Source organism: Eurosta solidaginis, chromosome 5 (genome assembly GCF_040869045.1).
Source record: "Eurosta solidaginis isolate ZX-2024a chromosome 5, ASM4086904v1, whole genome shotgun sequence".
Classification (NCBI taxonomy): Eukaryota; Metazoa; Arthropoda; class Insecta; order Diptera; family Tephritidae; genus Eurosta; species Eurosta solidaginis.
The window spans coordinates 161,872,483-161,898,280 of NC_090323.1; the positions used below are offsets into that span (position 1 = coordinate 161,872,483).

General features: G+C 38.4%; 1 protein-coding gene across 4 annotated transcripts in view; it reads right to left on the reverse strand.

Annotated features, from left to right (window-relative positions):
- Awh (Arrowhead) overlaps positions 1–25,798 on the reverse strand; it is a 118,204-nt gene that overhangs the window by 6,111 nt on the left and 86,295 nt on the right. For 2 of the 4 annotated variants that reach the window (XM_067789854.1, XM_067789851.1), the window contains exons 2-4: positions 24,824–25,005; positions 11,233–11,450; positions 226–459 (exon numbers count right to left, since the gene is read on the reverse strand). In XM_067789854.1, coding sequence (XP_067645955.1) covers positions 226–459; positions 11,233–11,450; positions 24,824–25,005 — 634 coding nt within the window. The remainder of the gene's footprint in view (positions 1–225; positions 460–11,232; positions 11,451–24,823; positions 25,006–25,798) is intronic. The other 2 variants (XM_067789853.1, XM_067789852.1) reach the window with 2 other exon arrangements.

Here is a 25,798-nt window from a genome sequence, read left to right on the forward strand (position 1 = left end):
CGTTGTGCACCACTCCGTAAAAGCTTTTTTTTTTAAGTATCTTATCTTATAATAATAAAAACAAACACAAGCAAGCTCTAAAATGAATACTTTAACCAATTGTTAGCCTTTCTTATGCTAAGTGCTTTTCATGTACGCATGCGCAAAACTATTCATACCAATTGCATATAGTTTTTTTTTACTAAGTAATATTACAATGCAACTACAACTACGACAACTACTTACTTTTACTCTTACCAGCATGTATATGTTTTTTTTGTCGCGCTCGCGAATTTTGAAACCAAACTTGCGTTACACGCTTACTTAGACCAGTCACAGATGCGATGCGCTCCAAATCTTGCCCATCCGGATTACTGTCTATTTGAAAGTTGGCTTGCAGCACCTGTAATTGTTCCTCGGTGAAGGTGGTACGTACACGTTTCGTTTTACTTTTATGATAACCATCACCATCACAGCCGTCTAATGTACGACGTAATCATAAAAAGAAATTTCATGAAGTGGTAGTCAGAACGTGGATGAAGTTTTGCCAAAGCGCCATAGTAATATTATCGAGATAGGCAATAGAGTTATCAGCGCAGCAGCAACCGAGGTATCATCATTGCAATTGAGGATCATTATGATTGTAGTAGTCAAAAACGAAATAACGGTAAAAAAAATAAACGATAAAATATAATTGTTATTTCCATAATAATGTGATTGCTAAAAATATTTTTTGTTTGAAAAGTAGCTATGGAATTTGCAAATATTTGTGGAGATTATGTGTGGGTACTTAAGTGGCGCCACCCAAATTTGCTGCTTATAAGCAAATGGTTTAATAAAATAAGTGGATTTAAGCATTTATGTATATACATACGTATATAAGTCACGTTCATATTTACAGCAGCGAGAAGGAAAATAGCACTATCTATTTATCTAGGTTCATCAATTTAACTTTTTTTTCGACTACATAAGAAAATCTGCCATGAATTTTATAACTGAGCTATGCAAACTAATATCAAAAACTTTTTTGAGAGAATTTAAAAATTCGAAAAAATTTGACGAAAATTTTGAACTTTTTAGGCCGTTCTCAATGGAACGATTCGGATCAGTTCTATAAGAGTTGGCAGCACTCAAGTGTACACATAATAGGGTGCCGGTTATTTACAATTTTATTTCCGAATCGCCCTTAAAATTTAAGTTTAGTATTCAAAACAAGTTATCAAACTAATAGCTAGAAGCATTATCTCTTTAAACCACCCCATAAAATTGTCAATAAAACAGAGTTTTGCACTTAAAACTAAAAAATGTGTACCAATTCTTTACAACCAATGTCGGAAGTTGAAACACGTCCAAAAACTTTGGTAGAATTATGAAAAGACTGCATTCGAACCAAACACAATCGCCCGAAAGTTAATATTTAAAATTTTACTCCCTTCAGGTTTCCCTATTTTTCATATTTTGTTGTAGATTCTGAAAAATTTATCGTTTTCTAGCATGGTTTGATATGAATACAATGTAATTATTTTATGACCTTAATAATTTGTTTGTAGGCTGAAAATTAATATTTATAGTGTCGAGTGGAAAAAAATTGTTAAATAAAGGACGCCCTAGTGCATATATTTGTAAGTCCTGCCAAGTAAAAGGGGTTAGCTGTCAAAAATATACTACAAAAAACGAAATCAACAAAGCATAAGAAGTTGATGAAGATAAATATAAAGATCACAACGTTGCCGTTGCATTTGCATGTTGAACTTTTATCGAAATCTGGAAGAGTGTTCTTTGGAACCCAGCTTTTGACTTAAAGCTTTCGAAATCAATATTAGGCCAGCAAAGTACAAGTTTTAAGTCTCTTAAAATTCGTATAGATATTTGTTTTTTTTTTTTTCGGAGAGAGTTTTATGTTTTCTTCCATACGAAGGGCGAATTGTTTTTATATGGAGGAAACGGTGAAGACGGCCACCGTGGTGTGATGGGTAGCGTGCTCCGCCTATCACACCGTATGCCCTGGGTTCAACTCCCGGGCAAAGCAACATCAAAATTTTAGAAATAAGATTTTTCAATTAGAAGAAAATTTTTCTAAGCGGGGTCGCCCCTCGGCAGTGTTTGGCAAGCACTCCGGGTGTATTTCTGCCATGAAAAGCTCTCAGTGAAAACTCATCTGCTTTGCAGATGCCGTTCGGAGTCGGCATAAAACATGTAGGTCCCGTCCGGCCAATTTGTAGGGAAAAATCAAGAGGAGCACGACGCAAATTGGAAGAGAAGCTCGGCCTTAGATCTCTTCGGAGGTTATCGCGCCTTACATTTATTTTTTATTTAAACGGTGAAAAACCCTTGCCGAACTCATAAAAATTCAAAAAAAAAAAAATCTAAATAAAAAGTATGCAATTTTCGTAAATTTCCCTCGAGTTTTTGAGTTCTATTGAAAACGTTTTCGATATTTATTTGCATATTTTCAGTTACGAAATTCATAAGAAAAATTGTTCATAAATTATCGAAAATAAAAAAAATAATTTACTTGCTAAATTTTATAAAAATTCCCGCTTCTATATTCGTGCTCGCTACTGTATATATTTTATATCTATCTGAAAATTGTTTGGGTGTTCACGTTACCTCTTTATTAACTATTAACTAGCTTTTTTAAAATTACATATTTGTCGTTAGTGTATTTTGTTTTTTTTTTTTTAACTATGTAAAGCTATAACCACAAAAGCCGATATGCCTATAACCAGGGTTACATGAATTCCCAAAATCGGCATTATTTTACGCCCTACGAAGAAGAACTCGAGATTAAACCCTCGAAGTGCCCGTTAGAGAATACCTTGTCTCAGCAAAATCCTGAATCCTCTTTTTCAAGAAGCAAACCCTGAAATAAGGAGTTTTTAAGTCGATTTCTGAGGTTGGGCGTTTTTGAAAGAAATCTTAATCAAATGTGCCCCCCCCCCCTTTTTTTAATTTTAAAATGGGTTTATGCAAATTTTAATATAGGCCTTTCTTTATTTGATTGCTGAGAAAGTGTATTTCTTCGTTCGATGACTGGCAGAGCGTGCTTTCGGTCCAGCAGTCAAAATAAGGTGATTTTCAACTCAGTCGATGATATGTTATTGGTGCCTTAGCCGAATTGGAGACCAAATCACCACTAATGCGCAGCTCCGCCCTCCTTAGGATTATTTATAAATGTCTCAGCGCCATAAATTTCATAAGTGCAGGCACCAACCAGTAGAATTGGGCGCACTATGCCTTATAGATTCAGTCAAAAGCGAACCCAGGAGGTCGCTGGGGGGCTATTTCCAGCAGACCTATTATAGAAGTATTTACTTTTTTTCTTATAATTGCCTTATAAAAAACTCAGAAATTCTAAACAAATTGATCCCCCTCCTGGTGAAAGGCTGTGTACGTCCTTTGTCCACGGAACTACTTTGGCAGCAAATTCTTACAAGGCACCAATTTCTCTCATGGGGGAAAAACGCGGTTTCTGCTTTTTCAATTGCTCAGCTTTATTGTCACACCAGGGAAATTTCCTGTCAGGTACTTGACTTTTTACTCCATTAGGCTACCGATTACCATGAGTCATAATAATAACATAGTGAGAGTCACCACCCAACATAGCGAAGCAATGTCACCACATTTTGGGAATCAGATCGGTGCAGGCTGGTGAATTGAGTTCAAGAGTTACGTTTCCACCACTATACTTTATAGCCCGTTAATGTCGATGAATTGCCTCCTGGACAGCGTACTAAGCAAATGCATTTTTTTTACTAAGCACTAGGGAAAGGCCACACTGACCTACCTTCGCTATGTTTCCCGAAATATTACATTAATTCAGCGGAATCTAATGCATTATTTTAACAGCTGATGCTAAATACTTGTTAGCAAAAAAAACCTAGCACCTTGAAAGATTTAGTCCTGAGATGGCTGAAAACTTTAACATAGCCCAAGGTACTGCCCAAATTATTATTACGTAACTGAAAAATTGGCGGACACCGTAGTGTGATGATAGCGTGCTCCGCATACCACACCGTATGCCCTGGGTTCACACCCCGTGCAAAGCAACATCAAAATTTTTAGAAATAAGGTTTTTCAATTAGAAGAAAATTTTTCTAAGCAAGGTCGCCCCTCGGCAGTGTTTGGCAAGCGCTCCGAGTGTATTTCTGCCATGAAAAGCTCTCAGTGAAAACTCATCTGCCTTGCAGATGCCGTTCGGAGTCGGCATAAAACATGTAGGTCCCGTCCGGCCAATTTGTAGGGAAAATAAAGAGAAGCACGAAGCAAATTGGAAGAGAAGCTCGGCCTTAGATCTCTTCGGAGGTTATTGCGCCTTACATTTTTAACTGAAAAATTGTCTCATTTAAATGATCTTAAACCACTTAAATCACTTTAAAAAACTTTTAGTAGCTGTACAGAATCGCTTGAAACAGACAATCCCCAACGATCACATAATCATCAAACTAACAATCAAGTTCACACCAAAATAGTAAATGACATAAAGCTAACACTTTTCGAGGAGAGATTTTCTAGCCTCAATGTGGGTATTTTATAAACAATTTTCTCATATGCAGTACATGCAAATGTCGAGGGAACATAGAGGCATAAGTACTGCAGCTAGCCATGTAAGCATGGATGAGGTTAAAGTGGCTATAAGCTGCATAGCTACAACAGCACCAAACAATGCACAAAAAGCTTTGAATGAGTAGCACTTTCAACAATATTATTCTTTTGATTCGTATATGAATGCTTGTTGCTTTTGTTTTTGCTTAGTTAAAAACCATGCAATCGCATGCGATTTAAGGCTTAAAAGTGTGTGAATGGAGCGCAAACGTCAAAGTGCATCAAAAGCTAAAGGGTAAAGGGAAAGGCTATAAGTAAGTTATGCAGCAATGTTGGTAGGTTAAGCGAAAAAAGGTGTCACAAGAGCTTTTGTTAAAGATTATTGCTCCTGTGCATACAGGGTGTGTCAGGTATTGCAACGGTAAATAAACCTAGGTTAGAAGGCAATGACACTCACCGTGTGCTGCCGGCATGACAGTGATTCTCCGAATATAATACCGGTATGGCCTGATACTAGTATGCGACACATCAATCTATCGAATAACCTATGATTGGGAAGGATATAAGCTTAATGATTATTCGCTGGGTGTTATCCATGCTAAAGAGAGGATATATCAGTCTGGAGCCGGGAGGGACAGCTGAGTCAGTTGTGGACACTGAGGAATTGCTTCAAGTGGGTGTACTCCCTGCTTCCCTGAAGACCTTAGTCATAGATGGATTTGACACACAAGGTGTGCAAATTACTTTGTAGTTTGCGACACAGGGATGCACGATGAAACAATATCCAATCGCATGTAAGAATCCCGGCGAATCAACTAAAGGTGGTGTGATGCCAAAGAGCTGTCAGTCAATTCTTAAATTGTCCTAGTGCCTTTTACCCAGAGAAGAAAGCTATCCATGGCCGAACCATCCCTGGGTGGCACCAAAATACAATTTGCAATGGACGCAAAATACAAGGGGGATACATTGGACGGAACCCTTTCATGGAATGCTCATATAGCAGCTACAACATAGCAACAAGAGCTTTATTCGCCTTATTTTCGAGGAGTATCCGCTAAAGCCAAAAACAAGTGAAGATAATGAGCAGGCAGACATTATATGGCCCAGATCCCATCTGTGGACTCAAAAAAGCAAAGTAGTTCAGACAACACGGGGTTGCCTGACCAGGGCAATGACAGGCCAAAGTGTTTAGACTTCCAGCAACGAGAACATCAACCAAATTTATTTATCCAAGTAGAAAGGACCTGCGAAGGTTGAAAGGTCAGAACATGATAATCATTAATTGGCGCCTAGCCGTATATGCACCGAAGGAGGTCAAGCCTGCCTCCACCTGCCTTTCCCAACTCAGTGGAGGTGTCCTTCTGCCTCTCCTTTCAAACTGCGGAGTCGATTGAAATACTTTATCGTCCGGAGCGTCTTCGTCCATACATATAACATGACCTAGTTAGCGAAGCTTTTGTGGTTTTATTCCCTGTATTATCTTTGTATCTGCTAACAACTCATACCTGCTTCGATACTAGCCGCCGGCATAACGGAAAGGTGCCATTTCATCTTTTCGCGCTCATTACACTGGGCCATACATCGGGCGAGGTATGAAGAGCGACTTATTGAGCATGATTTTTGTTCGTCGAGAGAGGACTTCACTTTTCAAATGCCCACTCAGTTCAAAGTAGCACTTGTTGTCCTGAGAAACTCTCTTTTTGATTTAAAGCTGGCAATGTTCTCGCTGTTAATACTGGTTCCCAGATAGACGAAATTCTTCATAGTCACGTGTTTGCAATTAAAAGAATTGCAGGAATGGCTCGGAAGCGTCCTTCCCAATCCTAACGGAGCTGGTGGTGTTGTTCAACGTCATTTGGCAGAGTTTTTTTTTTTACCTCTGAAGGGAACTTAAGTTCAGACATAACACAATAGATCTAAATAAAAGTCGCAGTGCATAGAGGCTTCATACCTAAGGATACTACCTGCCTGTCGTGGGTTTCCGGAGGAATTAAACATAGTTGCAGTTGTCACCTGAAGTGGGCTGCAACTCATTCTATAGGGTGATATGAAAGGCAACGTAGTGATATGGCATGTATTCGTGTTCATACTCGTATGTTCATGTGTTTGTTCAATATTTAGCTCCCTTTCTATGAACATACAATTTATACATAAACACGTGAAGCAAAATTTTGTGACGTCCCATTTGTCATGCGCGATTTTAGAACGGATTTTACAGGCAGTGAGCAAGACTAGCCGAAATACAATTCAACAGTCGACTTATATAATAGTAGACATATATGTATGTATATTAGACTGGGTCGATTTATTAACCGATATCGCGCCATCGATTTTTCGATAGGATTTGGGCTTAGGAAAAAAAGTTTCACTACGCATACCCAAAAAAATAATTTTCGAGCCTGCGATATTTCATGTTTTTGACTTTTTTTCGACATTGATTTTTAAAGTTTTTTCATGACCTACTAAAAAAAATTTTCATTTGATTGTAAAATTTTCATTTGTATTTTTTAGTAGGTCATGAAAAAAACCTTAAAAATCAAAGTCGAAAAAAGGTCAAAAAAAGAAATTTCGCATGCTCGAAAATTATTTTTTTGTGTATGCGTAGTGGAACTTTTTTCCTGAGCCCAAATCCTATCGAAAAATCGATTGCGTGATATCGGTTGACTTTCGTCCATACAAATCGACCCAACCTAATATATATATGAGTAAGCTGGTATTTGGGTCTTCTTTTTTCTCAATCAGCCATCATACGAAGGAATGCAAGTTATTGATGTTACTTATTCTATACATCATACAGAAGTATGTACATATGTATGTAAGTTAGACTGGGCCGATTTATTAACCGATATTGCGCCATCGATTTTTCGATAGGGTTTGGGTTCAGGAAAAAAAGTTCCACTTCACATACCCAAAAAAATAATTTTCGAGCCTACGAAAAAAAATGGCGAAAGGGTAAATTTTTCGACCAAAACACTCCCCAAACCCTAAAAAATATTTTTAGTTTTTATTTTTCAAAAAACTGTTATCGCCAACGTTTTAAAACAGTTTTTTGAAAAAAAAAATATTTTTTGGGTTTTGGGGAGTGTTTTGGTCGAAAAATTCACCCTTTCGCCATTTTTTTCGTAGGCTCGAAAATTATTTTTTTTATGGGTATGCGTAGTGGAACTTTTTTCCTGAGCCCAAATCCTATCGAGGAATCGATTGCGTGATATCGGTTGACTTTCGTCCATACAAATCGACCCAGGTTAATGTATGTGTTTTTTGTACGTGGCTAAAATGTTGAAGCATGCCTAGCTTTATGCCTCAAACTACTGCCACCCACCTTCTCCAACGACAATAAAACTTCGGTAAAATTTTTTTTTTTTTTTTTAATAATTTGGGAAAAATTTTTAAACAACGTGACATCAGGACGGACAAGGCGACAGCTGTTTCGATTATACCTTGTAAATCTCTTCAAAGCCTTTTGAAGAGATTTACAAGGTATAATCGAAACAGCTGTCGCCTTGTCCGTCCTGATGTCACGTTGTTTAAATTTTTCCCAAATTATTAAATAAATTATAAAATTAAAAAATTGCTTCAAATAAATGTTTTCATACATTTGAAAAAGCAATATGGGCAATCCCCGATTATTAAAATCATAAAAATTTTTTTTGTTAATCCATTGCCCATTCGGTAGCAGTCAATAGCTTTTGAAAGCATTTTGACTAAATTCGTCACGGTTGCCATTTGTGACTTTTCGAAGTCTTCCTTCCTCTTTTTTTACGTGTTTGAACGCAAATGCATATGTAAGTATGTCATGTATGCACTTTAGCCATTGCCGCTTAAAATCCGGCCTCAATAATCATTGTATGAATTGGTGTCTACATTGGCAAGTTGCTGCACTCTATGAATGCTCACAGTTCTAAGCCTAAAAGTGAGTGGCAATTACATGACAGAAATGTCGATTTCGCCTGTTGTGTAGGCGGTGTACTTTAAGTGTTTTTTTTTTTTTTTGGTAGTTTAAACGTTTTGGTTATGGTCTTTTAAATGACGCGAAATAAAACAAGTTTAGAAGAGTCTGAAACTTTTGATGGTGGCATTAGAACATTAGCTATATTGTCAACGGGATTGGATGGTTTTGTGAGAATTATTTATAGGTCCCCTCTTAACTTTGTACCCAGATGATATTTTTTTAAAGTCTATATATATTACAACTTCGGAGCGAAGGTGTTGGGTTTGTGGTGGTAAAGAAATTTCACCGCCAAATACTTTCGTTCACGGCTGTGAAGGAGCATCTCCTCGCGATCTGCATTAAGGCAAAGCTTTCCAATATTTCGTTCATATGTGCTTATGCACCTATAGACGATGCGGACGAATAGGACAAGGATTCCATCTATAAAAAAAAACTAGAAAAGTCATACGATTTTTCTCTCGTTACGAACCGCTGCTTCTGCGACATCAAATGTTTCAAGGGAGCCCGCAGAAACAACTGACACGATGTGGAAAAGAAAGATGCTGCCTATAGGGTAATTACGTTGGGCAACACCACCAATCCATAAGGATTGAGAAGGGCGTTTCCGAGCCATTCGAAACCAAAGAGGTTTCAGACAAGGCAACTCCCTTTCATGCGATTTCTTGAATTTGATGCTGAAGAACATTATACTAGTTACAGAGTTAAATCGTGATAGTACAATCTATTATACGAGCGTACAATTACTACGTATGGTGATGATATTGACATTATTGACCTGAATAAATGCACTGTGTATTCAACCTTCTCTGTATTAGATAAAGGAGCAAAAAAAGTGAGTCTTACGGTAAACGATGACAAGAGGAAGTACTTGATGTCATCCAAGAAATAATTGCCCCATTCGCGCAAACACGTAACTGTTGATCGATATAAACTTGAGACAGTGAAGGACTTCATCTATCTGGGAACCAGAATTAACAGCAAAAGCAATGCAAGACTGGAAGTTGAATGGGGAATAACTCTTGCCAACAAGTGCTACTTTTGACTGAGTAGGCAATTGAAAAGTAAAGGCTTCTCTCGGCGAACAAAAATCATGCCCCTCAAGTGGCTCATCATACCTGCCTTGATGTATGCTGGAAATCATGGATGGTGTCGAGAGAAAAGTTCTTCGGAAGATTCATGGTCCTGTCCGTGATGCTGACGGTGAGTATTGAAGCAGGTGTAATAATGAGTTGTATGAGTTTTACGCAAATATGGTGATAGTGCAGAGTTATGTTATGCAAATGGAAGAAGACGCTCAGGCCAAGAAATTATTTCAGTCGACACCGCAGTTTGAAAGCCGAAGAAAGGGGAGACTACTACTGAGTTGGGAGAAGCAGGTGGAGCAATATTAGATCATCCTTGGTGGTCCATATTGGCGAATTTAGGATAGCTTACGTGACTTTTTACGAAACTGCTTAAATCTACTAGGCGGTTTAGCGCCAATTAATGAATGAAATATATATTACAACTTATGGGAAAATCGGGAAGACCTCTGGAACTTAGGCTGATCTATTAAGAAAGGAGTTTAGGACTTTTATTGGCAAAGGGGAGTTAATTTTATATTAAAACAACAAACAGTTAAAACATATTTAAACAGTAAACAAAGAAAAACAAAATAAAGAAATTTGTGTTATAAAATGAGATAGAAACTAGCACTTGTATCAAGTTAAATACGTTTGAAAATGAATTTTTAAAATAACCGTACGAAGAAAATAGAACGTGAATAAATAAGAACCCTTACTTCTTCTTTCTCTTGCCCTTCTTCTTCCTTTTTCTCTTTCGTCTTCCCTAATCCAATCTTTTCCCTCCACAAATCACCCGCTCCTCCCTGATTAAACCCTTACCTTCTCCATCCCAAATTCACTTTCCCCTAGCCCTCCCCGGTTCCCTCAGAACTCACCCTATTTTTCGCTTTATTAAACCCTTTTTTTCCTCCACTCCTTCATTCTTTTAATTTTCAATAGATTTTCTCTTATTTCTCTTGGCTTTCTTCTTCCTTTTCTCGCTTTCGTCTTCCCTAATCAAATCTTCTCCCTGCCGTATTCACCTCCCCCTATTCGTCCTTTTCCTTCTAATATTATGTTACCCCTCCTTCGCACTTCTCTCCCAGTTTTTTTAGCTTCCCCTTTCAGTTTGCATTCCTCTTTTTTCTTCCTGCTCTCTCTATATTTTTATCTTCTTCCAATTCGTTTTCCTAACCGTTCCCTTCCTTTTTCCTTACTTTTTGAAATAGATATGCAATGGTTAGGAACTAGAACGATCGCAAAACATTTTCATAGAGCCCAAAATATTTCAAAAACTATCCCAAAAGGGGCCAAAAATCAGACACCAAAATAGAATATAAGTGATGTGAAATCAGTAATGCTATAGTCACGAGATAATCCCGCACTGATTACAAAATGGTCCGGAGATAGTCGATATGTTAGTAAGAACAATCCCGAAATGGTTCCGATATAACACCTGAATAGTCCCAAACAAATCCCCTAAGCAATCTTCCTCCTGAATCGACTTCATATATCGTTCTCACTGGGAGGACGGTTGTACTGATCACTTTTGCAAAATATGTTAGACTTCGATTATATGAACTTAGTAAAATAAACCCAGAATGCTAATGATTTGAAACAACGGTAATGTATGGATTTTCACTTCTAAAGAATTTGTGTAAAATGCCATGAGCTCCTCTAGACTTAACATAAATTTTAGAGGAAGTTACTTACCATCACTTGATGTGGTGCCACCTTCTATAGTTTCCAGGTAATGCGCCTTACACAGTACCCGATTTTCGACCAAGGCAAATTGTTCGCCGGTGGATAATTGACGCCCGCATTGATTGCACGCAAAGCACGCTAAATGAAAGACGAGATCACGTGCGCGTCGCACCCAATCCGACGCAGATATACCACGACAGCATTTGGAGCATTTGGCGCCAAACTGTCTAAAAATAGAAAAGGTAATAAAAATTACGTACAATTTTTATGAAAGAAAAAAAAATTGAAAAAGATAATAAAAAAATTATTAAAAGAAACTGCGCACAGCCTACATTAAGGCGTTAAGACCAGTATTAAGGAAAAATTACGTCAATAAATGCATTTAGCTCAAACACTAAAGTGTCTAGCAGCTATCGTATGTATGTACTTATGTAAATGAGTGCATTTGAAACGCGTCAAATCATGTCACAGCATACAAATCACGAACGATGAGCGCGCAAAGTGCTCGCACTTGTCACCGGAAGTGATGTGAGCGAGTTTCTGTTTGTCTATATGTGTATCTGTTTGTGTTGGTTCTTCAGTTTACAAATCCAAACATACATAGTTACACATGTTTGCAGTACGTATTGATTTACGTTTGTAACTTCGTATATTTGTTTTTGCTTTTGTACGCTTCGTCACACTTGACACTTTTTCAAAATGAGTTTGCATTTTCTGTATAATGCGCCGATGCCATTAGAATTGCATATCTCAGCTGATATTACAAACACGCATACATAAACTTCGAGGTAGAGGAAAATAGATATTCTTTCTCATTGTGATGAGATGAGATGAGCAGCGGTAACGATTCTGATGCTTTTCATACAACATACTACGTGCACATTACGGTGGGCCGAAAAACTGGAATTTTATTTTTCTTAAATGTGCTACAGAAAAATTAGTATGTGTGAAACTCCAAAATAAAGTATTTTAATTTTGCATAGAATTAAGAATTGGATTGTCTAAAACCATTTATGTATGTATTCAATATTGCCAACTACAAAGAAGTTTTCAGAGATAGTTTTAGTCCGTATCTTGGGCATGGGTTGAGATATCCAAAAAATTTTACTTTTTTGTTAAAGCCCTCATCAGAAGCTTTTATTTTGTATGCATATTGCATAAACAAGAAAGATACGTGGGACCTCAGCGGGTTAAGAGGTTGCGAGCGCAATTTATAGCTTTTCCAAACCAATTGCCAACCTCACCTACCCGTGGCGAATCCTGCTTCTTTAGCAGCCGAGGCTCTGGAAACCCCAATTTCCTCATGGATCTAGGGGGTGAGAGAGCGGAATGGCCTGGAAGGTTTCATGTGATCATACTAAATCGTTCCCGAGATAGTTGGGCTATTACCTTAATGGTGATTGTTACCGGAACGACTGGATCTGTATCCGAAAAGGATACACTTCCCAAAATTTTCTGGGAGTACCCTTACCGCTACAAAAACAACAATAACAAAGATGCACGGGTCCATACTTTGGGTCTAAACACACTAGGCGACTGAAAATTGTTAGACTTATCCTAAACTGTAAGTGAGACCTCGGCAGATGAAACAATGAAAGTTGCACCCAATTATATGCAGTGATTTCTGAGTGCTGCGAGTACAAACATATGTACAGCCAGAAAAAATTCATAAACTGTTGATTTGTTTGTTGAGGGGTCTAAAAAGCACCTCCTATTATTTTTTTAAATATCTTCAATATACAGACATCGGGTTGTTAGAATTTTGTTATTATATAAAAAGATGTGTAAGAAAAAGAAGCTAATTTCGCGTTATAAAATTGTCTCACCCGTGACAACAAAAAAATTTGTATTAATGTCGAAATATATAAAGATATTGCCAGTTTGTTTTACATAAGACTAATCATTGACTACTAAACCTAGAAGCCTGTCTACTAGAGCTTAAAATTCCTTATTCATTTTATCAAAATACTTACAAAAACATGATAACTTGAGTAAATTTTGAGGTATCTTGATGAAATTTGGCACGTAGGTTCCTGAGAACTCATCTCAGATCGCTATTTAAAATGAAGGATATCGGACTATAACCACGCCCACTTTTTCGATATCGAAAATTTCGAAAAACCGAAAAAGTGCGATAATTCATTACCAAAGACAGATAAAGCGATAAAACTTAGTAGGTGAGTTGAACTTATGACGCAGAATAGAAAATTAGTAAAATTTTGGACAATGGGCTTGGCACCGCCCACTTTTAAAAGAAGGTAATTTAAAACTTTTGCGAGTTGTAATTTGTCAGTCGTTGAAGATATCATGATGCAATTTGGCAGGAACGTTACTCCTATTACTGTTTGTATGCTTAATAAAAATTAGCAAAATCGGAGAACGACCACGCCCACTTTAAAAATAATTTTTTTAAGTCAAATTTTAACAAAAAATTTAATATCTTTACAGCATATAAGTAAATTATGTCAAAATTCAACTCCAGTAATGATATGGTGCAATAAAATACAAAAATAAAAGAAAATTTAAAAATGGGCGTGGCTCCGCCCTTTTTCATTTAATTTGTCTAGGATACTTTTAATGCCATAAGTCGAACAAAAATTTACCAATCCTTGTGAAATTTGGTAGGGGCATAGCCACTATGACGATAAAAGTTGTCTGTTAAAATGGGCGAAATCGGTTGAAGCCACGCCCAGTTTTTATACACAGTCGACCGTCTGTCCTTCCGCTCGGCCGTTAACACGATAACTTGAGCAAAAATCGATATATCTTTACTAAACTCAGTTCACGTACTTATCTGAACTCACTTTGCATTGGTATAAAAAATGGCCGAAATCCGACTATGACCACGCTCACTTTTTCGATACCGAAAATTAAGAAAAATGAAAAAAATGCCATAATTCTATACCAAATACGAAAAAGGGATGAAACATGGTAATTGGCTTGGTTTATTGACGCAAAATATAACTTTAGAAAAAAACTTTGTTAAATGGTTGTGACACCTACCATATTAAGTAGAAGAAAATGAAAAAGTTCTGCAGGGCGAAATAAAAAACCCTTGGAATCTTGGCAGGAATAGTGTTCGTGGTATTACATATATAAATAAATTAGTGGTATCCAAAGATGATGTTCTGGGTCACCCTGGTCTATATTTTGGTCGATATCTGGAAAACGCCTTCACATATACAACTACCACCAATCCCTTTTAAAACCCTAATTAATTCCTTTAATTTGATACCCATATTGTACAAATAAATTCCAGAGTCACCCCTGGTCCACCTTTATGGCGATATCTCGAACGGCGTCCACCTATGGAACTAAGGATCACTCCCTTTTAAAATACTCATTAACACCTTTCATTTGATACACATGTCATTCAAACACATTCCAGGGTTACCCTCGGTTTATTTTCCTACATGGTTATTTTCTCTTATGTTGTCACCATAGCTCTCAACTGAGTATGTAATGTTCGGTTACACCCGAACTTAACCTTCCCTACTTGTTTTTATTATTATTTTACATTTTGGATCGATAGACGTTTTACAGAATTAGAATAGGATTGCTCTAAAAAATCAAAACGCTATTTTTTTCAGTACCATCTAATCGAATGATACAAAAAATAATTGAAGATGGCACAAAGCCGAAATTGGTTTGTGTCCAAACCAAATTTGACAAGGCCTGGCAGGAAAATTGTTCTACACTGGCCAAAGATATACCAAGATCTAAGCAACCAACATGTAAATGACCAATATCAACAGGTTCCCTTCCACATTTGGTAAGCACTGGAATATTTTTTTGTTTTTTTTTTTTATATAAAAAATTTGTGAAAACTCAAAACTAACTGCTTCCTGTCCGTTGCCCATGGCTGTATCGAATGTGTGTTGTCTTGTGCGCTTAATAAAAATAACAATATATATTTTTTTCGTTATGTCATTCTTAGTTGGTCGCGTAGTTAGTACGGCTGCCACATTTATATTTGTACAACAAGAAGAAAAATAATAATAACAGCAAAATAAACAACAACATTCATCGGTATCAGCCGTAATAACGACAACAATTTAAAATTCTTAAGTTGGAAAATAAATATTTTTACAACAGCATCAGTCATTCTCATTACTTCTTGGTCAAACAGCAACAACCGACACCAACAACAACAACAAACAACTTGATGCTATAGTCAGTTATCAACCTCTGTTGGCCATGTCAGCTTGTATGAGTACAACCAGCTGGTCTATGGGGACATTGTTGTTGTATATATGGGTGCATACACAAAAAACAACAACACTGACTCATTTTGGGGCACCTTCCGCACGATTCAATTGTAACTACTCATGCCACTCAATAGAATTGAAAATTCAATGTGACAGCTGATAGTGTGTGTGTTTATGAAAAATGAAGTTAAGCAAATATACACACTCAAATAGTGATAATAATAAAATAAGCGATTGAATAAATCAAGTGAAGAAGATGAAATTTAGTGTAGTGTCATCATTATACAGTTCTTTTTTTGTCAGTATTGGCATTTATACGTCGCACAGTGGCATTTTTGCTTGGTTTTGACGTAAAAAAGTAAACATTTTCAAGTCATTTTTTTTTTTAATTTGAATGCAATTTGTTTTTAAAATGTCCACAGTATATAACGGTAATTATCGTTTCTTATAATTATTGTTCTTCATTGAATAATCTGCTGTCAAAATATTAGTTGTTGATGACGCGCCAAATAGTACAATTTACAGAAATGAAATAACGCGTTGTTTAAAATTAAACAAAACTTTGTGGTGAAACAAGAACTAAAATATTTTTTGGTTATTTAAAATCTACATCTATATTATTTTGCAAGTGTTCAAAAGTTATTTGGTTGAGTATTTTTTACGAAATTATGAGTTTTCAATGTGTATTATTTTTGTGCTGAAAATATATAAAGCCATGAAAAGAAACACGTGCCACAAGTTTGAACCACGCTGTACCACAATAATTTTTGAATTTCTACAATAATTCAATATCATTGCATATACCTCAAATGATTCTTGATCCCCCTAGGTCCCCCTTTTGATATAATGACGATCACAAAAAGGGAGGTGTGGATAGCTTAGGGAGGTAGTAAATAGAAACGAGGGATTGTATGATGAATGCTGCAGAAAAGTTCGAATTTTTTTATCAAAATTTGTATGAGATGGATTCAAGTGAATTACACCAAAGTTAATTTTCTTGGAAAGTTTGGTTCATGGCTTGAAGAAGATAAGAAATTTAAATATAGGTATGTTCAATTGTGAACAAAAGAATAAGATAAGGCTATAAGAAAGTTTTTGTTTGGGGTAAATTCAAAATTTTTGGAGGGGGGTCCAACCCCATCCCCCTTCGCCTATGCTCACTGAAGGGGGGTAAGCTATACAAACATATACACTTGGTTTGAATGAAATATATTCATTTTTCAGTGAGTTTTTTTTTCGCATCTAAATCATGCAAAAATGCCACTGTGCGTAGGGTCCCAGCAGTCAAACCAACTATGCAGCTGTAAACTAATCAAGGATTTCACTGTCAAGGATTTCACTGGTCAATATTTAAATCAAAATTTTAATTTTTTATTATTTTCCTAGCGACATTAAATACTATATTTAAAATATATATTATTTTCCAAGCGAAGTACGAAAAAATTACTTTTATTCTCTGAGAAAAATGAAAAAAAAAATTTAAAATAATTATTATTCTGCGAGCGAAATAAAAAGCTCAAAAAATAACTGTTATCTTCTGAGAAAAATGAAGAACTCAACAGAAAACTGTTATTTTCTGAGAGAAATAAGAAACTGTAAAAATAATAATTATTTTATAAGAGAAAGGAGAATCTCAAAAAATAATTACACAATGCTGAGAGTAATGAAAACACAAATAATAAACTATTAATTGCTGAGAGGAAAAGAAACTCAAAAAATAACCATTATTTTCAGCAAGAAATAAAAAACGACTGATTTGCAAGATCGCGGGTTCGAATCGAGCTCAAGGCCTAACAATAATTATTTTATCATTATTATTGTGCTGATAAATTTTTTCTTAATTGAAAAAAATATTAAATTAGAATAGAAGAACGAAAAAATTTAGACAACTGCCAAAGCTCGTTGTATAGATCCATTTCGGGAACTGCTAAATTCCTTCATCGGCAACGTTTAAGCGCCGCTGCTATAACCATTCAGCCATCACAGCGGTTTTTTGTTTGTCTTCATTAATCCTACTTCTATTCTGGTTCTTGCCAATTGCCACTGCGACATCTGTTGCAGAATGGAAAATTTATTTATGAAAATAATTTTCAATTACAAAGAGTTTATATAACAGTAGTAGAAGGTCAAACAATCGTTTATAGTTAATCACCTCAAAATAAAATTATAATAACATTTAAGTTAGGTAGGTAGGTAGGTTGAACTGGCCGGTCCATGAGGACCTCACATAGACTGATTGAGTCCGTAGTGTTACCAGAAGTTTGTTTTAACGACCAAACTGAAAAACCCTATCAAAACCAGGACCTATGTTATAAAATAACTCCGTCCTCTTGGCAAATACTAGAAGCTTCCTAGGACTTAAGCCACTTGCTGCTTCTAGATCTGACAGCTGTATCACTCCTAATATCTGGAGTCTTAGCCTGGCAAGTGCAGGGCACGAGCACAGAACGTGCTCGTTCGTTTCCTCCTCCAACCCGCACTTCCTACACCTGCTATCACTGACCAAGCCTAATTTAAAGGCATGTGACGCCAGAAGGCAGTGTCCAGTCAGAATACCCGTCATGAGTCTACAGTCCTCTCTTTTTAATGATAGAAGCAACTGTGTTAGTCTAAGGTTGTAAGACCTACACATAATCTTCGACACTTTACAGCCCCGCGCTTGAACCCACGCCTTTTCTGCTTGGTCGATCATGTGCACCTCTCGCATTCGCTTAATCTCGCCCAATCTAATTGGGACGTCTACGGAGCAAGCTTCAAGGGATGCGCCCTTTTTAGCTAATTCGTCCGCTTTTTCATTCCCATCTATTCCCATATGCCCTGGGACCCAATATAGATGTATGCTTCTCCCTGTCCCGATTCTCTCCAGAGACTGCTTACACTTTAACACGCATTTAGATGCTGTGCTATGCGAGATTATTGCCTTAATTGCTGCTTGACTGTCAATATAAAAGTTAACACGGTTGCAGCTTAAGCTATTCTCTTCCAGGGTTTCTACTGCTTTGGTTACGGCTAATATTTCCGCTTGGAAAACGCTACAGTAATCCGGCAGCCTGTAGGATCTGCTTAATTCCGGATCAGCGCAGTATACCGCAGACCCTACTCCTTCCACTATTTTGGAACCATCGGTGTACACATGTATCGCCTCGTCCGCCATTTGCGCACCCTTGCGCCAACCGTCCACCTCTATTGTGGCCTTAAGATCTTCCTCAAAGTGCAGGTAGGGAATCATGTAGTCTGTTCGTCTTGTGACTGAGGACGCTATACTACTATGGCCATATGGTCGGCGCTCAAGCTGCCCCGAAGCATCGAGCCTGGTTGCGGTCGTTAACGCTTTGTTCTTTGCTACCAGGTCTACAGGTGGAATGTGCAGAATGGCATACAATGCAGCCGTCGGGGTTGTTTTCAGGGCTCCCGTAATGCAAAGCATCGATAGTCTGCATACCCCCTCTAATTTTTTGAGGTATGTTGTTTTTTGTGTGGCTTTCCACCAAACAAGAACTCCATAGTATAGAGTAGGGCTTACAATCGCTGTAAAAACCCAATGAGAAAGAGAGGGCGATAGGCCCCACGTACACCCCAGCATTCTTTTACATGCATAGAGTGCCGTTGAGGCCTTCTTGACCCTCTCCTCCAGGTTGAGCTTCCATGACAGCTTACTGTCTAGGGTGATTCCTAGATATTTTGTGCAAGGTTTCTCCTGTAAGGTCACCGCTCCTAACTTAGGCCTGGTCCAATTTGGGACCTTGTACCTCTTTGTAAACAAGACCATATCCGTCTTCTCCGCATTGACTTTCAGCCCGACATAAGATGTCCAGGTATGAATATCCCGAAGCGCCCGATCCATCAAAGAACTACTCGTTGGAAGGCATTTTCCACTTATGACAATTGCAACGTCATCTGCGTAAGCCGTAAGTTTTACGGGTCCCTCATCGAATTGCCTGAGCAGTTGGTTGATGACCAGTGTCCACAGCAGAGGTGATAGCACCCCTCCCTGCACCCCTGTCCACTGATTTCGTGGCCTCGTACAATCCCCATTGTGATGTAATCTTTCTGCAATTTAACATGCAGCCGATCCATCTGATTAAGGCAGGATGTGCTTTAATGTAATTAAGACCATCCATAATCGCCCATTTTGCAATATCATTGAAAGCCCCGGCAATGTCCAAGAAGACTCCTAGAGCATACTCCTTATATTCCAGGGATTTCTCTATGCTTATTACCACCCTATGCAATGCGGTGTCTACCGACTTGCCTTTGGTGTACGCATGCTGTGTTGTGGAGAGCAGCTTTTCATCCACGTTGGACTTTATGTACACATCTATCAGCCTCTCAAAGGTTTTGAGCAGAAATGATGTTAAGCTAATGGGTCTATAGTCTTTGGGATACACGTGACCGATCTTCCCCGCCTTTGGTAGAAAAGCTACACGAGCAGTTCTCCAAGAGTGCGGTACATGATTCAGTCTTATGCACCCATCGAATATTATTTTAAGCCATTCCACGACCGCCCTACTTGAGACTTGTAGCATGGCCGGGAATATACCATCTGGGCCCAGCGATTTAAACTTAGAAAACGTCTTCACTGCCCACTCGATCTTGGTATCGGTCACCAAGCCCGGCACCACTAGCTTCGTGATCGAAGTGTGAGTGATGTCTGCTGGTTCTTCTAAACCGTCTCCCGATGGGAAATGTGTATCGAGAAGCACCTCAAGGGATTCCTCACTATCACGTGACCATTCCCCGTTCTCTTTCTTTATTAGTCCCTGGACTATGTTTCCCTTTGCTAGGACTTTTTTCAACCGTGCTGTTTCACTGGAGCACTCTATGTCCGTACAGAAACTTTTCCATGAGTTTCTCTTCGCCCTGGTAATTTCACGCTTGTAGATCCTCAGTAGATCCCTGTACTCGTCCCGACACGCTTCGCTTTCCGCGGTCTTTGCGAGTTTAAACATTTCTTTTACCTGTCTTCTTAGAAGACTCAGCTCATTGCTCCACCATGGCGGCTTTGCTTTTCCTCTGAATCTTCTTAGAGGGCAAGCTTTGTTATACGCAGTCATAAGCGTCCTTGTTAGGAATTCATTCGACTCCTCCAGTTCCTCTACATTAGCAACCTCTTTGGGTTGTCCCAGTTTCGTTTCTACATGTTTCTGGAATTTAGTCCAATTCGTTGCCCTAGGGTTTCTAAAGGTTCCTCCCTTCTCTACCCTCTTTAGTGGGATGCTGAAGCTTATATACGCATGGTCGGATTTAAGTTATTATCAGAATAATTTAATTCACAGTAAAAAGCGTGGGCTGCATTTGACTACATTTCATGTCTTTTCTCTCAGATAATTGCCAATAGAATGATGGTAACATTCAATATCACCCCACGCTTTTTACTGTGAATTAAATTATTCTGTTGATAACTTAAAGGCCAACGGACCCAGGTGACATCCTGGAGCTGCTCCAGGAGTACAACCCGCCACAGGTTTGGAAGTCAACCCGGATAAAACCGAGCTTGTTCTCTTCACGAGGAGGTGCAAAGTACAAAATCTTACACCGCCAAGAATTGGGGGTACGTTCTTAGCGTTTAGCGATCAAGTCAAGTATTTGGGAGTCATTCTGGATAGGAAGCTATTATGGAGTGACCATATAGTGGAGCGATCCAAGAAGGCCGCAGCAGAGCTGTTCACCTGCAAGAGGGCAATTGGCACCTCCTGGGGATTCTCCCCTAAGGTGACCTACTGTATTTACACAGCCATTGTGCGCCCGATTCTTCTTTATGGTGCCTTGGTCTGGTGGCCTGCACTAGATAAAAGTACCTAGCTTAAAATGCTTCAAAAAGTGCAACGGAATTCGGAGCTCTGCATTACCGGGGCTCTCGGCTCCACTCCAGATTCCGTTACATACATACATGGATACATATATACATAGATAGATACAGGCCAAGCTAATAAAAGCAGGGCTCCGGTATGCTCTTTCGTAGATGTGCCATGCATCCACTTCTACCATTAATAAATGAATGCGTTTTTCACATTATGTGCAAGGTTTCAAATCTATGGCAATTTGGGGTGGTCATAAGTTCAATTGACCTTATGTCCGTTAATCTTATGTCACCCCACCATCACATTATTGCATTGTCATCGAGCCTTGATACGTGTGCAATGTTTCAATTAAACTTATGGCCATTCAAAGTTGTAATAATGCCAATTGACTTTATGTCACCGCAACATTACATTAATGCATTGTCATCGACCCTTAATACGCGTGCAAAGTTTCAATCAAACTTATGGCCATTCAAAGTGGTAACAAGGCCAATTGAACTTATGGCCGTTGACCGTATGTCACCGCACCAGCACATTAATGCATTGTCATCGAGCCTTGATATGTGTGCAAAGTTTCAATCAAACTTATGGCCATTCAAAGTGGTAATAAGGCCAATTGAACTTATGGCCGTTGACCTTATGTCACCGCACCAGCACATTAATGCATTGTCATCGGTCCATGATACGTATGCAAAATTTCAAATTAATCAGACTTCTAGAAATTGGTGAAAATTAAGCTCAAAAATTCCGTTACATACAGGCCAAGCTAATAAAAGCGTGTTAAAAACTAAGTATAATTTTTTGGACTAGTTTGGTGTCAATCAAAAAATACTAATTGTTTACTAGTGTATTTTCTTCTTAGCTCGTTGTATATATGGTCGTATTATAAATGTTTATATACACCAATTATCAATACAAATATATCTACTGAAGCACGTACTTTTTATTGATCGACTTTTACAACTTCCTATTTACCTTACTTATTTGTTATTATTTATTTTTGAGCTTAAAATGTTGAATCAAATGCTCTTAGCAACATTATACTCGAATTTCTTTGAAACTACATACATTCATATAAATTTTCGTATTGCTGCCATTAACTTTAAAGGAGTGTGGGAAAATAAATGTTTATTCTACACCTACTAAGTATCCGTAAGCATATGTTTTTATTTCACGGTGACATAAATACAAAAGTAAACACATAAGTAGAAACAGATATTAGGGTGCATCTTAATTTGAAAACATTGCTTCTATAGTGCAAGGGATTTCAGAAATTTCGGGCTGCCAAATACTATATGTATAAATTTTAAACTAAATTTAAAAAATTCGCAACTAAACAAAATTTAATAAAAAAAATGCTTAAAACAATTTTTGACATGCGTCTCCCTTGGAAGTTTGCTCTCCTCTATGAATAGTACTGCCGGCTCACTGAATTTGTATTATGTTCTGCGGACATCAGAAGGCACTCCGTGGCAGCTGTGAAGGCGCTGTTTTGAAAGACCTGCAGCTTCCTCCAGTGTGTGAATGGATATTTTTATGGCTCCGTACTTTAAGTACAATTGGGACTGCATGCTTGGCAAAATGCTGGTCACTATCGAACGTCGCATCCAATATTTTTGGTCGCCGAATTGATAAAATCGGCGTGGATGTCCAATATTGCCAAAATTTGATACGTCCACGTAGTAAATAAGGTCGCCAAGGACTTGGTCGGTGATAGTGTCAAGTTGTACGTGTCGGAAAAAAGTGGTAAACCTAGGGAGATAGTTGTCAGTTCTAAATCACATCTCATCCATGAAACATCCAGGACCTGCTGCTATTATCGTGCAGTAATCAGCGTAGGATACAAGCAGATTCTTCGGGTGCTGAAGGTAGCTTCGACACGTATAAATTAAACAAATTGGCGGAAGGGCAGACCCTTCCAAGTCTTGCAGTTGTTGTTGTTGTTGTAGCGATAAGGTTGCTCCCCGAAGGCTTTGGGGAGTGTTATCGATGTGATGGTCCTTTGCCGGATACAGATCCGGTATGCTCCGGTACCACAGCACCATTAAGGCACTAGCCCGACCATCTGGGGAACGATTTATGTGGCCAAATTAAACCTTCAGGCCATTCCCTCCCTCCCCACCATGAGAAGCTTGTGGTCGCCAGAGCCTCGTCTGTTAGTGAAACAGGATTCGCTGCAGATAGGTGAGGTTGACAATTGCGTTTGCAGAAGCTATATATTGCGCTGGCAACCTGAATGGGTTACGCTACACAGCCCCTTGAATCTGATATTTTAGTCACCTCTTACGACAGGCATACCTACCGACCCCAGCGGGTTAGGGGGCCAGAAGTCTTGCAGTAATGTGCTATGATTGACTATGTCAAAAGCTTTTGATAAGTCAAGCGCTATGAGTAAGTGGCGTAACAATAGGGTGGCAGGGCTGCTAAAATGCCACGGGCCCCGACCCAAAAGAGCCGCGGGCAAGATGCCTTGAGCTGAAAAATATTTTTTTTCATTTTACCAAGTATTTTATTTTATTTGAAATGTATATTTTCATAACAAGTTGCAGGGTTGTGGTGTAATTGGGGGCAAATGTACCGGATACTGAAAACAGGAGAAATATCGAGCGATGTAATTGCCCTTCGTTAGCCTTTTCCTGCACATTTTTCAGGGATGAAAAAATTTACAGGGATGGATCCCGTATTACGTTGTACGATCAGTGGCTGGAATTCATTTTCACTCCAACGATGACTATGCAACTGTCAAACATTTTCTAAATATTATACCCGTATGGGCCTATTACTTTTGATGATTTAGCAATTTGCAGTTAGGTTTCTTCAAACTCTTTGGCGGTGATGGTGATGGGAGGTGCACTGTGTTTGTGTTTATGTGAACTCCTGTAGACCTGCCGTCTGGATTTGTCAATCGGTTGAATACATTACGCATTGCCGGCGGAAAACTGTGAAACTTAACGATTAAGACGTTGCCACTATGGGCATAAGAGACGTGTGAACGAGCTAGGTTACTTGTGCCCTGGGTAAGTGCCGAAGTGCCGGTCTTGTGAGTGCGAGGCTTGACAGCACAGTGCGACAAAAACACCCATCGTGGGAGTACCAACTCGCAGAATATTTAGAAAAGTGGCACCGTACGGGACAGGAACTACATTGGGCAGATGTTGCAAAGGGATATATTCTGTGTTGACAAACGGTGCACAAGGTGACAAGGACTTGGAGAGATTCAAGGGGTTGATAAGCGCAATATAAATCTGTATAGCTTCAAAGCTTCCGCAACCCAATTGCCAACGTCACCTACGCGAGGGGGATCCTGTTACAAATATGAATGTATCATACACATGTTTATCAGGCGAGGCTCTGGCGACCCCAAGTTCCTCATGGAACTAGGGGGTAGGGGCGCGTTGGCCTAGAAGATTTAATGTATGTGGGGTTATACTGAAATGAAATTAGACTCACATTTTTTCTTTACCCTAATGTGCAGAGATCTTACTCTTCTCTATCAGTATCAGAAAGTCGGTTTAAGTGAAAATTAAAATTAGAAGCTTTTACCACCGGGACGATGAAATAAAAAATTAAGTTCACAAAAATATTACTCACTTGCCATAGTCTGCTTTGCAATAGACTTGCCGTTCGCGGATAAAACACGATTGTTGATGATCGAGCGGGCACTGACAGATGCAACAACGCAAACAAGTGGCATGCCACGAACAACCACCAACCTCGAGAAAAAATCGATCCGAGATTGGTTCCCCACACGCCGCGCATGAACGCAGCTCAGTCTGAAAAGATAGAAAGATAAAAAGTTATATTTAATTTAACAGCAACATGCATATAATAAGAAGCTAAATAGAGTTATGCGTGTATGAAGTTAAGCACGTTGTGATATGACTTGTTCTTGAGTTCTGGCGTATAACAAAACAAACAAGTAAGGAAGGCTAAGTTCGGGTGTAACCGAACATTACATACTCAGTTGAGAGCTATGGAGACAAAATAAGGGAAAATCACTATGTAGGAATACGAACCTAGGAATGGAAGGCATTAAAGAGTATTTTAGGAGGGAGGGGGCCATAGTCTATAGGTGGACGCCATTTAGGGATATCGCCATAAAGGTGGACCAGGGGTGACTCTAGAATTTGTTTGTACGATATGGGTATCAAATTAAAGGTATTATTGAGGATTTTTAAAGGGAGTGATGGTAGTTGTATATGTGAAGGGGTTTCCGAGATATCGACCAAAATGTGGACCAGGGTGACCCAGAACATCATCTGTCGGGTACTGCTAATTTATTTATATATGTAATACCCCGAACACTATTCCTGCCAAGATTCCAAAGGCTTTTGATTTCGCCCTGCAGAACATTTTCATTTTCTTCTACTTAATATGGTAGGTGTCACACCCATTTTACAAAGTTTTTTCCAACGTTAAATTTTGCGTCAATAAACCAATCCAATTACCATGTTCCAACCCTTTTTTCGTATTTGGTATAGAATTATGGCATTTTTTTCATTTTTCGTAACTTTCGATATCGAAAAAATGGGCGTGGTCATAGTCGGATTTCGGCCATTTTTTACA